We start from the raw sequence: 14,320 nt of genomic DNA, 5'->3' as shown, positions 1-14,320 counted from the left end.
CTCCTGGAAGTTTCCATCACACATTACGCAACTTGTAAACTGTATAGTAACTCCACCAAATTACCCACACACTTTTAAATTACTTTAGCATGTTTTTCTGTTTGTGTCATAAATTATAAGCAGGCAAGTACAATTAATGTGAAAATATAATAAACAGATAGAGAGATGAAATTATCTCCCAACAATAGGTTGTTTTTGATGAATAACAATCCATTTCTCAAACAACTGCAGTTTTAAAACACAGTGATTTACTGCAAACAATTATTAATCAAAAACTGCCAACAGGGGCATTTGTATACCAATAATGATATCTCCTATTATTATTACTTTATTGGTTGTCATTGAATGTTAACCCTTGAACTTCTCGTATGTCTGTGTCAACATACAACATTCGTAAAACATCAACCTTGCTGTGATTTTCACTTTATTGCTCTTGTGTAGTTTGGATTTATATTTATTTTCCTATTTGTTATGTATGTAAGCTACTTTAAAAAGGGAGTGTTCGATATCCCACATACTGTTTAAGGAGAAAAAGCATGCACTAGAATATTAACACAATGAACAAATGCAGACGTAGCCTATTATAGTGACTGTATGCGTGTAATAAAATGAAGCCAATCAAGAACAATAGATGGAAATGGAAATGTAATAATACACTAAAGAAGATGATGAAATGCGAAGGAAACAGCTGAATTCCCCCTCTGGAGTTTAATAAAGGCTTATCTGTCGTTCCTCTTTCCAAGTCTCCTGGAGAAACGTCATGACGTGATTTCACTTTGCAGTCTGAGAACGTCACAGTGTTACGTAACGCAGCTCGGTGTCACTTTTACTTTCACTTTGGGGGAAGCACTTTCTTTTTTTTTATGACATGTGTAAACATTAATTACAAATGTAATGAAACCGTAAAACACTGATATGCCAATAATAAGAACTTGTTTGTTGTTTAAAACACATATTTATACATTTGAAACACATTTCTATCACAAAAATAGCCTGAAGATTGAAATTAAACTATATGTATAAAAGTATGTTCTTGCATCCTAATCTCCAAAACACTAAACTAAACTAAAATGTGTTTAAGTGTGAACATAAAACAACTTAAAGACCCAATTAGATTTTCTTTGGATTTCTTTTTAGAATTATTCAAGAAAAAAATAATGGTGTTATACATTAATTGAAAAATAAATTACGTTACACCAAACATTAAACCTAACAGACAATCTGTTTTATAATAAATGATGAGATTAGTTTAATTGTATAGGCTACTCGAATGCTCTTTATTGTATGACGGTATAACCTCTCAAAATGTGGTGCAGTATTTAAGCTTGAATTAAAAAAATTAAATGCAACTATAAAATAATGTTGCACATATAATTAGAGGACTAATTGGAATCCGAAAAGTGTGTGAAATCATGTTACAGTTTGAGGTTGACTGCGGGTAATCCCGTATGGGAAAATGAAAGTGCGCCCTACAGTATAAATTAGGTGCTGCAGCTCTGGTTCCTCACTTCCACTATATAGCCAACAAGAGAAATCACTATTTTCTCCATACAAAGAACATTTGTACCTTTTAAAAAATGCTCAAAGGAATGTTCTTCGTGTGCCTGTCTCTCAGTCTGTGGACTGCAGGCTCCTCTCTGAGCTGCAGATGGATGCAGCATAAATTTCAACAGTTCAGTAAACACTCTTTGGATCTAATAGATACCATGGTAAGTGCACCTCTTTGGATTTTGCTTTCAAGTCATTAGATGAGTTTACTTTATTGACTGTTTACTTCATGATGTGTGTGTTTGTGTGTGATGCAGGCTAACAACTCCACCAACACCACTGTGGATGCTAGAGTGGGCTTCCCTTACCGTCTGTACAAAAAGGCATCCAAAGCATCAGTAAGTCAGCCTCAACTTTTGGAATAAATATCAAAATCCAAACACATGGGATCATTTTCTTTCAATATATCAAGTTAGTTTGATTGAAATCAGTGCATCTGTTCCTTTTGTAATCTGTGATTGATCACCTTCTTCCAGGCTGAGGACAGACTCCATTTCCTAGTTCAGATTCTGAAAGAGGTGGTTGTCCTGTTTGAGGAGGATACCAGCAAAGCATCATGGGAGGAGAACACAGAGGAGAACTTCCTCCAGTTTCTAACCAGGCAGGAACAAGGCCTTCGCTCATGTGTAAGTACACAACATTTAGTTAGATCTCTTTTACATTAAAGTCCTGACACAACACATGTGCAAGTGTTTACACAACTGTGAGTAAATGACAGGTGTTTTAATATTCATTTTCTTGTAATATATTTAGATTGGGACCCACAAGAATGAGAACAGGAAGCTACACAGGTATTTCCAAAGACTCTCAAGCCATGTCCTGAAAAAAATGGTAAGTCTGTCTATCTATCTATATATCTATCTATCTATATATCTATCTATCTATCTATCTATCTATCTATCTATCTATATATATAACACTTTAATATTGATGATATTCTTCTGTGTGCAGGACCACAGTGCTGAGGCCTGGGAGCTGATCAGGAATAAGATGAAAACCCATCTTGTGAGAGCAGACCTGCTGGCTTGTTCTCTTCTCACCAACTAACACCTGTCACACAATGACCATGTGTTAATTTATTTGCGAACATTATTACCTTTAATTATTTATCTATTTTTTACCTTTTTATTTATTGAAATATTGAGTTTTTTTAAAATAATGTAAGCTGCATGAGAGCCTGCTTGTTCTCTTACTCTATGAGTAATCTCTGTCTATCACAAATGTGGTAATTTATTTTTGTTACATGCAGCTTTAATCCTAAACTTATTTATTTAATCTTAAACTTATTGATGTATTTATTGATGTATTTATTTAATTGTTTGTTTATTTGTTTATTTATTTATTTATGTAGATAGATATCTGTGTAGTCATTGATTATGTATTTGTCTTTTTGGACTTTTTGAACATGCTTTTCATTTTGTATACTACATTTGCTTTGAGCAAAACTGTGTATGTTTTCTACATTTGTTACGTTTTAATAAATAAAAACATATATTTTTTGGGAAAAGAAAATTGTAAGTTGATTATTTTTATTCCTGTCACATAAACAAAAGGGATGTAGACATTTGTATATTACACTATCAACCAACATGCAGAAACATTATTTTTACACCAATACCACTCACAGTATATCTTACTAACTGAATGTACGAAATACCAAGAATATGGTCTCACTTGGTAATTAACAAGTTACTTAAATATAAAGGGAAACATTAGACAAGCCAAAGATATAATGGAGTCCCATAAGGCTCTGTACTTGGTCATATTCTATTCACCTTATATATTGGCCTATAGGCTATATTCCTATTGGCGATATTATTAGAAAACCCCTCAATAAATGTTCATTTTCATGCAGATGAAATATAAATATATATATACACACACTGTATTTTATTTTTCCTAGTCGCATTCTAAATTATTTTTTAGAATATCGTTTGCATTTCCGTCCTGCGAGGCATCCTGCCTCGATTGCCCTCCATGAGGTATATCTTTAAACTTTTCCCTTAAATATTTTGGGAAAAATGTCATCGTCTGTCTGAATTAAGGTCCCACAGGTTAGATTGAACTGGACAGACAAAATCAGATCAGATTAACAGATTAACAAAAACAGACTATCATGTATGTTTATGCTGCTTGTTTGTTAGATGGGTTCAGAAATTAGGCATTGTGAACTAACTTAAAGGCCAGCATGAAGATTCACTGTTAAAATTATATATAAAGTCTCAGTTCTTCCTATCTTGTACTTTCTGTAACAGGTAATAGTTGAGAAATCTAAATAAGGCTCCAATATTATGCAATTTTTTAATTTTACTGTAAATACAAATTGTAGTGGCAATTTCTTATGTTACCTTACAGTATATGGTCAAACCAAATGCTTCTAAAAGCATTGTCTAACACTACTGTACAATTTCTTGATATGTGCTGTTTTCTCTGCGTACTCTAATGAGGGTTATTATTCTGAAGCGCTTCAAGGTCACAGAGCTGATTTGGCAGACTTGAAACTACTCCTCTTCACACTAAGTTTGAACTTCCATATGCTGATAACCGTTTTACTTTCGACAGCTCAAGGACACAGGTGTCTAATAGCGATATGACATCCGTGTGAAAGCAGATTTCTGAGGCGTTCCGCTATGCTACACAAAACTCTGTCTGCCCGCCCTATCTATACGCTTTTCTATTCTGTGACTATTGCGCACACACCTGCCGTCACGGTGTGTGGAGCAGATAGGACCCAAATGCAGATTAACGTGAAAATTCCTTTATTTCAAGGCTAGACTAACAAAGACAGAACACAGAGGAGAAGCCAAATCACAAGACGAACCGACAAAGACAGACAGAAAAACCAGAACTTAAATACACACAAACAAGACACAGGTGAGGAGGGAGGAGAAAACACTATCACTAGGCCACCAGGGTGGGTGGAGGGGGTCAGGAGGACGGGACTGAGCTGACCGCCCAGGAGCACAGCAGAGGACCAGGAAGGGATCTCGGGCGGACGGCCCGGGGGCAAGGCAGAGTTCAAGGAGGGGTTCTCGGGCGGACGGCCCGGGGGCAAGGCAGAGTTCAAAAAGGGGTATTCGGGCGGACGGGCCGGGAGCAAGGCAGAGTTCGACGAGGGGCGAATACCACAGCTCTCAGGGGACCGGGCAGGAGCCGGTGTTGACCGGACAGAAACCAGAGCCGGTGGAACAGGTGTCGGCAAGATTCCCCACGGAAGAGGACAAGGAGTTGGCAGGACCCCTGGCGAGACATGTGATGTCGAGGCCTCCAACGAAACAGGACATGGGGTTGGCAGGATCCCCGGTAGAAGAGTAGTCGGCGGGGCCTCCAACGGCATAGGACACAGGGTTGGCAGGAGCCCCGGCAGGAGAGTAGTCGGCGGGGCCTCCAACGGCACAAGACATAGGATTGGCAGGACCCCCGGCAGGAGAGTAGACGGCGGGACCTCCAACGAGACAGGACAAAGGGTTGGCAGGACCCCCGGCAGGAGAGTAGTCGGCGGGGCCTCCAACGGGACAGGACACAGGGTTGGCAGGACCCCCGGCAGGAGAGTAGTCGGCGGGACCTCCAACGAGACAGGACAAAGGATTGTCAGGACCCCCGGCAGGAGAGTAGTCGGCGGGGCCTCCAACGGGACAGGACACAGGGTTGGCAGGACCCCCGGCAGGAGAGTAGTCGGCGGGGCCTCCAACGGCACAGGACACAGGATTGGCAGGACCCCCGGCAGGAGAGTAGTCGGCGTGGCCTCCAATGGCACAGGACACAGCATTGGCAGGACCCCTGGCAGGAGAGTAGACGGCGGGACCTCCAACGAGACAGGACAAAGGGTTGGCAGGACCCCCCGGCAGGAGAGTAGTCGGCGGGGCCTCCAACGGCACAGGACACAGGATTGGCAGGACCCCCGGCAGGAGAGTAGTCGGCGGGGCCTCCAACGGGACAAGGTGCTGGCAGGATCCCCAGCGGAACCTCCAACGGCACTTGAGTAGGGACTTGAGTAGGGACTTGAGTGGGAACTCGAGAGAGGGCTTGAGAGGAATCTCGAGAGGGAACTTGATCGGAGACTCGAGAGGATACTTGAGAGTTGACTTGAGAGGGGACTCGAGAGGGAACTGGAGAGGAGACTTGAGAGGGGACTCGAGACTGAGAGGAACTCGAGAGGGGACTCAAGAGGGGACCCGAGAGGAAACTTGAGAGGGAACTCGAGAGGGGACTTGAGAGGGGACTTGAGAGGGGACTTGTGTCGGTCGGTACGCTGACAGGACACGGGAGATGGCGTTGGCTGGAGAGCCAACAAGAGACGAGGTGCTGGAGTCGGCCGGTACGCCGACAGGACTCGGGGAGCTGGTGTTGGCTGGAGAGCCAACAGGAGACGAGGTGCTGGAGTCGGCCGGTACGCCGACAAGACTCGGGGAGCTGGCGTTGGCTCCTGTTGGCTGGAGAGCCAACAGGAGACGAGGTGCTGGAGTCGGCCGGTACGCCGACAAGACTCGGGGAGCTGGCGTCGGCTGGGGAGCCAGCAGGAGACGAGGTGCTGGAGTCGGCCTGTACACCGACAAGACCCGGGGAGCTGGCGTCGGCTGGGGAGCCAGCAGGAGACGAGGTGCTGGAGTCGGGACTATGACTGCTGGAGCCGGGACTTGAGCCGGAACCATGGCTGGAACTGGGGCCGGAACCATGGCTGCTGGGCCCGGTACTTGAGCTGGAATCATGGCTGGAACTGGGGCCGGAACCATGGCTGTATGGGCCAGCTCTGGTGCAGGGACCACGGTTGTAAGATCCAGTTCTGGAGCCGGAAACATGGCTGTAAGGTCCGGAGCTGAAGCCTGGATCATGGCTGTGTGGGCCGGTTTTGGAGCCGGAAACATGGCTGTAAGGTCCGGTTCTGGAGCAGGGACCATGGCTGTTGGGGCCGGCACTGGAGCCGGAACCATGGCTGCTGGGCAAGGAACCGGAACACGGATCCATGGCTGTGTGGGGTGGTACTGGAGCACGGTACCATGGCTATGTGGGATGGTACTGGAGCACGGAACCATGGCTGCTGGGTCCGGCACTGGAGCCGGAACCATGGCTGTTGGGTCCGGAGCGGAAGCCTGGACCCTGGCTGTGTAAGCCAGGTAATCCAGTATGGATGCAAAACTGCGTGGGCCGGTACTGGAGCATGGAGGCATGGCTGCTAGCTTGGCTTTGCGCCTCCTTCTCTTAGCAGCCGCCTGAAAGCTCCGTGGACCTCCATAAGCCAGACGAGTTCCAGCATACGACTCCTGGACAGGAGCAGGAACTGGGGCAGAAGCACTGGCTGACTCCAGACGGACCACACCGAGACGTTTGTAGTCATCAGGCTGGAAATCACACACCCAGAGGAAGTTCAAAATCCAGCCAGGCAAGAACTTCACCATGTCTGGTTTCTCCATAGCCAACCGGTGCACCTCTACCAGAGCGGCCTTCCTCTGCCGAACACTGGACGCTCCACTCCACCAATCACAGCAGCAAGCCAAACAAAAGGAAAAATGCTGTAGCTCCACCTCAAATGGATCATCTGCTGGGTCCATTTCTGGTCGGTTCGTACTGTCACGGTGTGTGAAGCAGATAGGACCCAAATGCAGATTAACGTGAAAATTCCTTTATTTCAAGGCTAGACTAACAAAGACAGAACAGAACACTCACCGAGGACAAGCCAAATCACAAGACGAACCGACAAAGACAGACAGAAAAACCAGAACTTAAATACACACAAGACTAATCACACAAACAAGACACAGGTGAGGAGGGAGGAGAAAACACAGGGGCCACAGGTGAACACAATCGGGTAATCAGACACACCAGGGAAACTAACGACAGGGAACCACAGACAGATCTAAACAAGACAAAACACAACGCAGACAGAAAACCAAAGACAGATCTAGACAAGACAAAACACCATAAAGACAGATCGTGACACCTGCAGACTATCCTATATTCTGTGAGACCTGTACGTTTGAAGCTTCAAATAAATAACCAACAAGACAACGCTGTTTGCTTTCACCAGTTTATTATTGATTACTCTCATTGTACATCTTTACAGTATTGACGAGTTTAAAATATCCACTACAAAATCTGCATACTTTTTTACTTTTTGTTGGTGTGACAGGCATAAAAAAAACAGAAATGTATTTACTTTTGCTCAGAGAAAGTTTCTTTTTATTGATGTCGTCAACTCAAAGGGGAAGAGACAGATACTGTAAGCATCTTGATCAACATAAACAAATACATGACAAATAAATACAAAAATAACCAAATAGTTAAATAAATAGATTTGTTAATATATAGATAAATAAATAAATAAATAGATGAATCGATATTTTTCGGTGAACAAAGAAGGCCAGCTTGTCTGCTCTTATGCTGCTCGAATTATCTATAAATACATAAACAACTCAATAATCAGATAAATATATATTTTAAATAAATAGATAAACAAATAGAAAATAAGCAAATAAATTAACACATGTCTGACAGATGTTAGTTGGTGAGAAGAGAAGAACACAGCAGGTCTGCTCTCACAAGATGGGTTTTCATCTCCTTCCTGATCAGCTCCCAGGCTTCAGCACTGTGGTCCTGCACACAGAAGAACATCATCATTATTAAAACATGTTGAATGTATAGATTCGATTAATTGATTGATACATAGGCGGACTTACCATTGGCTCCAGGACATGGCTTGACAGTCTCTTGAAATACATCTGTATCTTCTTGTGCTTCCTCTTGTGGCTGTGGCTCCCGATCTAAATGAATGAAAAAGTTATTATTTGATCATTTTCATCAACAGGATGTAAGTAAAAGAGACCTGATGCTTGAGCTTTTATGGAACAAGTAAGACATGTCAATCCACAGTGAGACTTACACAGGAGCGAAGGCCGTCAGCCACCTGGGTTACAACCTGGAGGAAGTTCTCCTCTCTTATCTCCTCCCATGATGCTTTGCTGTTGTCCTCTTCAAACAGGACCACCATCTCATCCAGAATCTGGACTGTGAAACTGAGTTTGTCCTCAGCCTGAAAGAAGATCAATCACAGGTTAAAAATAACAAACAACATGTTTCACTGAACATCATTTTTTCATAAAGGTATATCAGGACATGTGTTTTTATTTTAATATTTTTTCAAAAAGTTGAGGCTGACTTACTGATGCTTTGGACGCCTGGTTGTACAGATGGTTAGGGAAGCCCACTCCAGCATCCACAGTGGTGTTGGTGGTGTTGGTGGAGTTGTTAGCCTGCATCACACACAAACACACACATCATGAATTAAACAAACAATACAATACACTCATGATCATCAATCAATCATTGATTAATTTAAAGAACATTCAAAAGAGATGCACTTACCATGGTATCTATTAGATCCAAAGAGTTTTGACTGAACTGCTGGAATTTATGCTGCATCCATCTGCAGCTCAGAGAGGAGCCTGAAGTCCACAGACTGAGAGACAGGCACACGAAGAAGATCCCGTTGAGCATTTTTTTTAAAAAGGTATCGTTTGCTTTGGATGGAGATTAGTGATTTCTCTTGGTAGCTATAGTGGAAGTGATGAACCAGAGCTGCAGCACCTGATTTATACTGTATGCACCTATTTCATTTTCCTTTTACGCGGTCCTGAGAAATTCAACCTCAATAGGCTTTTAAAAAGGTATGACACGCACGCATTTCGGATTCTAATAAGTCCTCGTATCAATTAAGTAGTAACAAGTAAACATTTGTATTTACATCTGAAATGCCGCTCTTAATGTGAACACTGGGAGTCACATCGGGACTTTAACCCTAAACTTTCACAGTAAACGCGGAGTGACATGTGCACAATTAGAAATATTATTATGATCTGCTCAGTTAATTTAGCTGATTCAATTATATTGAGTTAATATATTCTTATTCTTCAATTCAAGGAATGTTCAAACTAATTTAAACCAAAAAAATCATCCTCATTAATTAAGTAAAAAATAAGAGTTATTTTACCATTAAAGCCCAACGTGACATAGGCTATAGATTACAGTATATGTCACATTTAAGATTTGACGCTAGGGGGGGTTTCTTGTTCCCCTTAATTTTCCCAAAAGTAGAAATGGGTCCGGGTCCGGTCCGGGTAGACAACATATTTCTTACTTGAATTACATTTGAGTCGCTTATTACGTATTAATGAGCGTTATTTTTGACATTTTGACGTTTATTTAATTGATTTGCACAGGTATTCTGGAGATTTAACATTTTACGTATTTATTTATTTTGATATGCAGTTTTTCTTGGTGGTGGAAATGGGAAATGTGGTAAAAATACAAGTTCCATAAGTGTATACACGATAATTCTCCATTTGTTGTAGCTAATTTCCACGAACAGTATTTTATAATCTATTTTTACAACTGTAGATAGGATTGCAGCGCGTCCACATACCAAACATGCCGTAAAAAGAAAGAAAGTGCTTTCCCAAAGTGAAACTCAGAGACTGCGGCCTGCGTTATATGTTCGCCAATGTGAAAATAACAATGTGTTGATGTTGTTTGCTTACATATGATGCAATATATTAATTTATATATTGTATTAAAAATAAGTATTTGTGTATTTATATATATTTTGTTTACATTGATGAACCTTATTTTTATTTTCCAATGTATTTTCTAAATTCATTAAATTAATATATAATCCAGCAAATGTTTGTCTGTTTATCGTTTTTATTCCTATTACACAAACTAAATGGATGCAGTACTAGGCTACACTTAAATAAAATGCACGAACATGTGTTTATATTCTCTTCAGGGAGGTAAAAGATAGAATTGACAAAAAAAGTTGGATATTAAAACCGAATAAAGAGAAAACAAACATTTATATATTAGGCTCATATAATGAGCTGCGGTAGTATTAGCAGTAACATCACTTTGCTTTTCCATTTTGTGTATACTTAGTATAATACAATCAATTTTAATTTGAGCATTATGAAAATAAATAAATAAATAAATAAATGTGAACGTCAATTATAAAGCAAAACAATCTGGACATTTTCAGTTACCAGTGAAATTCGTACAATGAACAGATGAGCTTCAAATTATAACGAAAAAAGTAATCTATTATATTTCAGAGTCATGTAGCATCATTAGAAAGGAGGGTAAATTATTAAACACATTACTGTAATAAACCCTAATATGATTATCGTGTCTTGTCCACATTGGTTATTGGAGAGAAAATTACAAATGCAATGCAAAAAAGAAAAGAAAAGATGCTACAAATAACAGTACAATTCCAATTAAAAATAAAACGTGCAGTGACACGAGTTCAGCCATTTAATTAATTGCATGACCCAAAACACAATGTAATTAGGCTACATGTGGATTTATATAAAAGCCTTTTTTCTGCACAATAATTAAACTGTGAGGGAGAAACCCATCTCTGGTTCTCACGTTAAAAGCCGCCATATTCTTGTTAAAACAACGTGAAATGTCACTGAGCCATTCGTATACATGGACGAGCGTCACAGCGGCCACAGTTTCATTTTCTCTTGTGACCATAAACACGAAGTTCCCTGTTTATGGTTAAGCTGCAGACACAGTGCAATAAGCTCTGCAGGCGTTTGGTTAATGGTTAATGAATGTGATGACCAAACACAGGACAAGTGATGCATTTCAAACAATTCCAGAGTTTTCGTTTTATGATGAATAAACACAGAACTAATGATGCAATTCAAATTATTTAAGAGGGATTTCTTTTCTATTTTTTTATTTACCATCGTGAAGGGATCGAAAAATGTGCCCTAATTCTAAATCGGATTTAATTACAGCAGGGGTGGGGAACCTTTTTCCTCTCAAGGGCCATTTCAATTTTTTCAACATCCTCCGAGGGCCGTACAAATTATTGACGTCTGCTTAAAAATACTAAAATCACAGCCCATTCATTTGGCCTTTCTTTCATGCTGTGCAAAGAAAAAGCAACCTCTTAATCCAGATATTTTACCATGACTTGCGCGTGCACGATTGTGGCATGACCACCAAAACAGAAAGATATAGACACAAGATGTGTGCAATTTAGTATCCTATCCATGTGAATATGATTTAAGTGGGGGGGAAGTGAAAAGCATCAATCTGGTGCACTTTGAGAGCAACATTAAGAGATCTATGGATACATCTCTCAACACCCATATGAAACAGAACTGTAAGCAGATTTCCTTTTTCTTTATGGATATTTTACAAATCACTCCCCTTTCAAACTGTATTCTTGTTTATTAATAACAACTTTTTTTTACTGTCATATAGTATTTTATACCTGTTTACTGTATTCTCTTATTTTTTGTATAACTATAATGATCATATAAAGATGTGCCTTTACCTCACTGGTTGGAGAAAAAGCTTCTTATATTCGTTAGCATAGCTAGCTAACCAGATGCTAATAACAACAGTTATTGACTTTATGATCAGTATGACAGATGAACAGATCGCCACTGGGCTTTCAGCTAAGACACAGCCACGCAAAACTGCGGCATGTGTACGGCTCCTTATGGGTACTGACATTTGTGATGTCCCGGCCCGGAGCGGCGTTCTGGTGCTCTGCTCTCCGGCAGCTCTAAACCCCTGTCGGACGAGACATATACCACGTGATGACAGGTTAGGCTCGTGTTGTGTTCAAGGACCCTGACCTTGGCCAGGAAAAACAGTTACTCGCTTGTTTAATTCTTTTGTGGTCTAGATTTCTTATTTTTTTTTCTTTTTTGCGTGAGTTATCTCGAGGGCCGTATCAAATTGTCTCGCGGGCCGTATACGGCCCGGGGGCCGGAGGTTCCCCACCCCTGAATTACAGGTTCAATATAAACACAATTGGACAGACAAATGCATGTTAAAATATCTTAAAATCCTTCTCAATAATTGTATTCCAATTCATTTTGGATATCTATCATTTTCTACATATTTGGCAATAAAAGTGCAATAATATTCTTATTTAATTCCAAGTATCGAGTGGTAAACAATTATAACACATGTTTTAAGTGTGATGAGGTATTCTTTAATAAGCATGTTAGAGGCTCACTGCAATACAACAGTATTTATTTCCTGATTTTTCATCTCACAGTAATCTTATATTGTTGGTGACATTTTTGTTTATGTTGTTATCATGGGAGTTTTTACGACGCTAATTCAATTACGAAATGTGTGTCATTCTGACACCCACAGGTAGGAAAATGAAACAGGTGTGCCCTACAGTATAAATGAGGTGCTGCAGCTCAGCTCAAACACTTCCACTAGCTACCAAGATAAATCACTATATTCTCCAGCAAACGTGTACCTTTTTAAAAATGCTCAACGGGATCTTCTTCGTGTGCCTGTCTCTCAGTCTGTGGACTTCAGGCTCCTCTCTGAGCTGCAGATGGATGCAGCATAAATTCCAGCAGTTCAGTCAAAACTCTTTGGATCTAATAGATACCATGGTAAGTGCATCTCTTTTGAATGTTCTTTAAATTAATCAATGATTGATTGATGATCATGAGTGTATTGTATTGTTTGTTTAATTCATGATGTGTGTGTTTGTGTGTGATGCAGGCTAACAACTCCACCAACACCACCAACACCACTGTGGATGCTGGAGTGGGCTTCCCTAACCATCTGTACAACCAGGCGTCCAAAGCATCAGTAAGTCAGCCTCAACTTTTTGAAAAAATATTAAAATAAAAACACATGTCCTGATATACCTTTATGAAAAAATGATGTTCAGTGAAACATGTTATTTGTTATTTTTAACCTGTGATTGATCTTCTTTCAGGCTGAGGACAAACTCAGTTTCACAGTCCAGATTCTGGATGAGATGGTGGTCCTGTTTGAAGAGGACAACAGCAAAGCATCATGGGAGGAGATAAGAGAGGAGAACTTCCTCCAGGTTGTAACCCAGGTGGCTGACGGCCTTCGCTCCTGTGTAAGTCTCACTGTGGATTGACATGTCTTACTTGTTCCATAAAAGCTCAAGCATCAGGTCTTTTTTACTTACATCCTGTTGATGAAAATGATCAAATAATAACTTTTTCATTCATTTAGATCGGGAGCCACAGCCACAAGAGGAAGCACAAGAAGATACAGATGTATTTCAAGAGACTGTCAAGCCATGTCCTGGAGCCAATGGTAAGTCCGCCTATGTATCAATCAATTAATCGAATCTATACATTCAACATGTTTTAATAATGATGATGTTCTTCTGTGTGCAGGACCACAGTGCTGAAGCCTGGGAGCTGATCAGGAAGGAGATGAAAACCCATCTTGTGAGAGCAGACCTGCTGTGTTCTTCTCTTCTCACCAACTAACATCTGTCAGACATGTGTTAATTTATTTACTTATTTTCTATTTGTTTATCTATTTATTTAAAATATATATTTATCTGATTATTGAGTTGTTTATGTATTTATAGATAATTCGAGCAGCATAAGAGCAGACAAGCTGGCCTTCTTTGTTCACCGAAAAATATCGATTAATCTATTTATTTATCTATATATTAACAAATCTATTTATTTAACTATTTGGTTATTTTTGTATTTATTTACAAAGCAGACCTGCTGGGTTCTTCTCTTCTCACCAACTAACATCTGTCAGACATTGATCTTGTGTTTAAAATGTATTTGCTTACATGCTATTTATTTAAATATTTATTTAAATATCTATTTATTTGATTGAGTTTTTTATTGGAGCTGCATGAGAACTTCATCTGCCCTCAACAGGTAAAATCCTTCTGTTATCTATTTATTTATGTATTGCTTATTTATTGAGTTTTGTACTCATGTATTTA

General features: G+C 40.3%; 3 protein-coding genes across 3 annotated transcripts; 2 read left to right on the top strand and 1 right to left on the bottom strand.

Annotated features, from left to right (window-relative positions):
- The first annotated feature begins 1,532 nt into the window (after positions 1-1,532).
- On the top strand, positions 1,533-2,595 carry LOC117547424 (interferon a3-like). Its single transcript, XM_034218182.1, has 5 exons — positions 1,533-1,709; positions 1,806-1,886; positions 2,025-2,174; positions 2,302-2,379; positions 2,500-2,595. The coding sequence occupies exons 1-5, from the start codon at positions 1,578-1,580 to the stop codon at positions 2,593-2,595; spliced, it is 537 nt and encodes a 178-aa protein (XP_034074073.1). The 5' UTR covers positions 1,533-1,577.
- Positions 2,596-8,043: 5,448 nt separating this feature from the next.
- Positions 8,044-9,039, bottom strand: LOC117547421 (interferon a3-like). The gene is made up of 5 exons (XM_034218179.1): positions 8,908-9,039; positions 8,706-8,795; positions 8,426-8,575; positions 8,223-8,306; positions 8,044-8,139 (listed from the first exon to the last, which is right to left on the bottom strand). The coding sequence occupies exons 1-5, from the start codon at positions 9,037-9,039 to the stop codon at positions 8,044-8,046; spliced, it is 552 nt and encodes a 183-aa protein (XP_034074070.1).
- A 3,794-nt stretch (positions 9,040-12,833) lies between these two features.
- Positions 12,834-13,841, top strand: LOC117547422 (interferon a3-like). The gene is made up of 5 exons (XM_034218180.1): positions 12,834-12,977; positions 13,090-13,179; positions 13,310-13,459; positions 13,579-13,662; positions 13,746-13,841. Exons 1-5 carry the CDS (start codon positions 12,846-12,848, stop codon positions 13,839-13,841), a joined length of 552 nt encoding a protein of 183 aa, XP_034074071.1. The 5' UTR covers positions 12,834-12,845.
- The last annotated feature ends 479 nt before the right edge of the window (positions 13,842-14,320 follow it).

This window comes from Gymnodraco acuticeps, unplaced genomic scaffold, assembly GCF_902827175.1.
Source record: "Gymnodraco acuticeps unplaced genomic scaffold, fGymAcu1.1, whole genome shotgun sequence".
Lineage (NCBI taxonomy): Eukaryota > Metazoa > Chordata > Actinopteri > Perciformes > Bathydraconidae > Gymnodraco > Gymnodraco acuticeps.
This window is presented reverse-complemented; position numbering and strand designations above follow the sequence as displayed.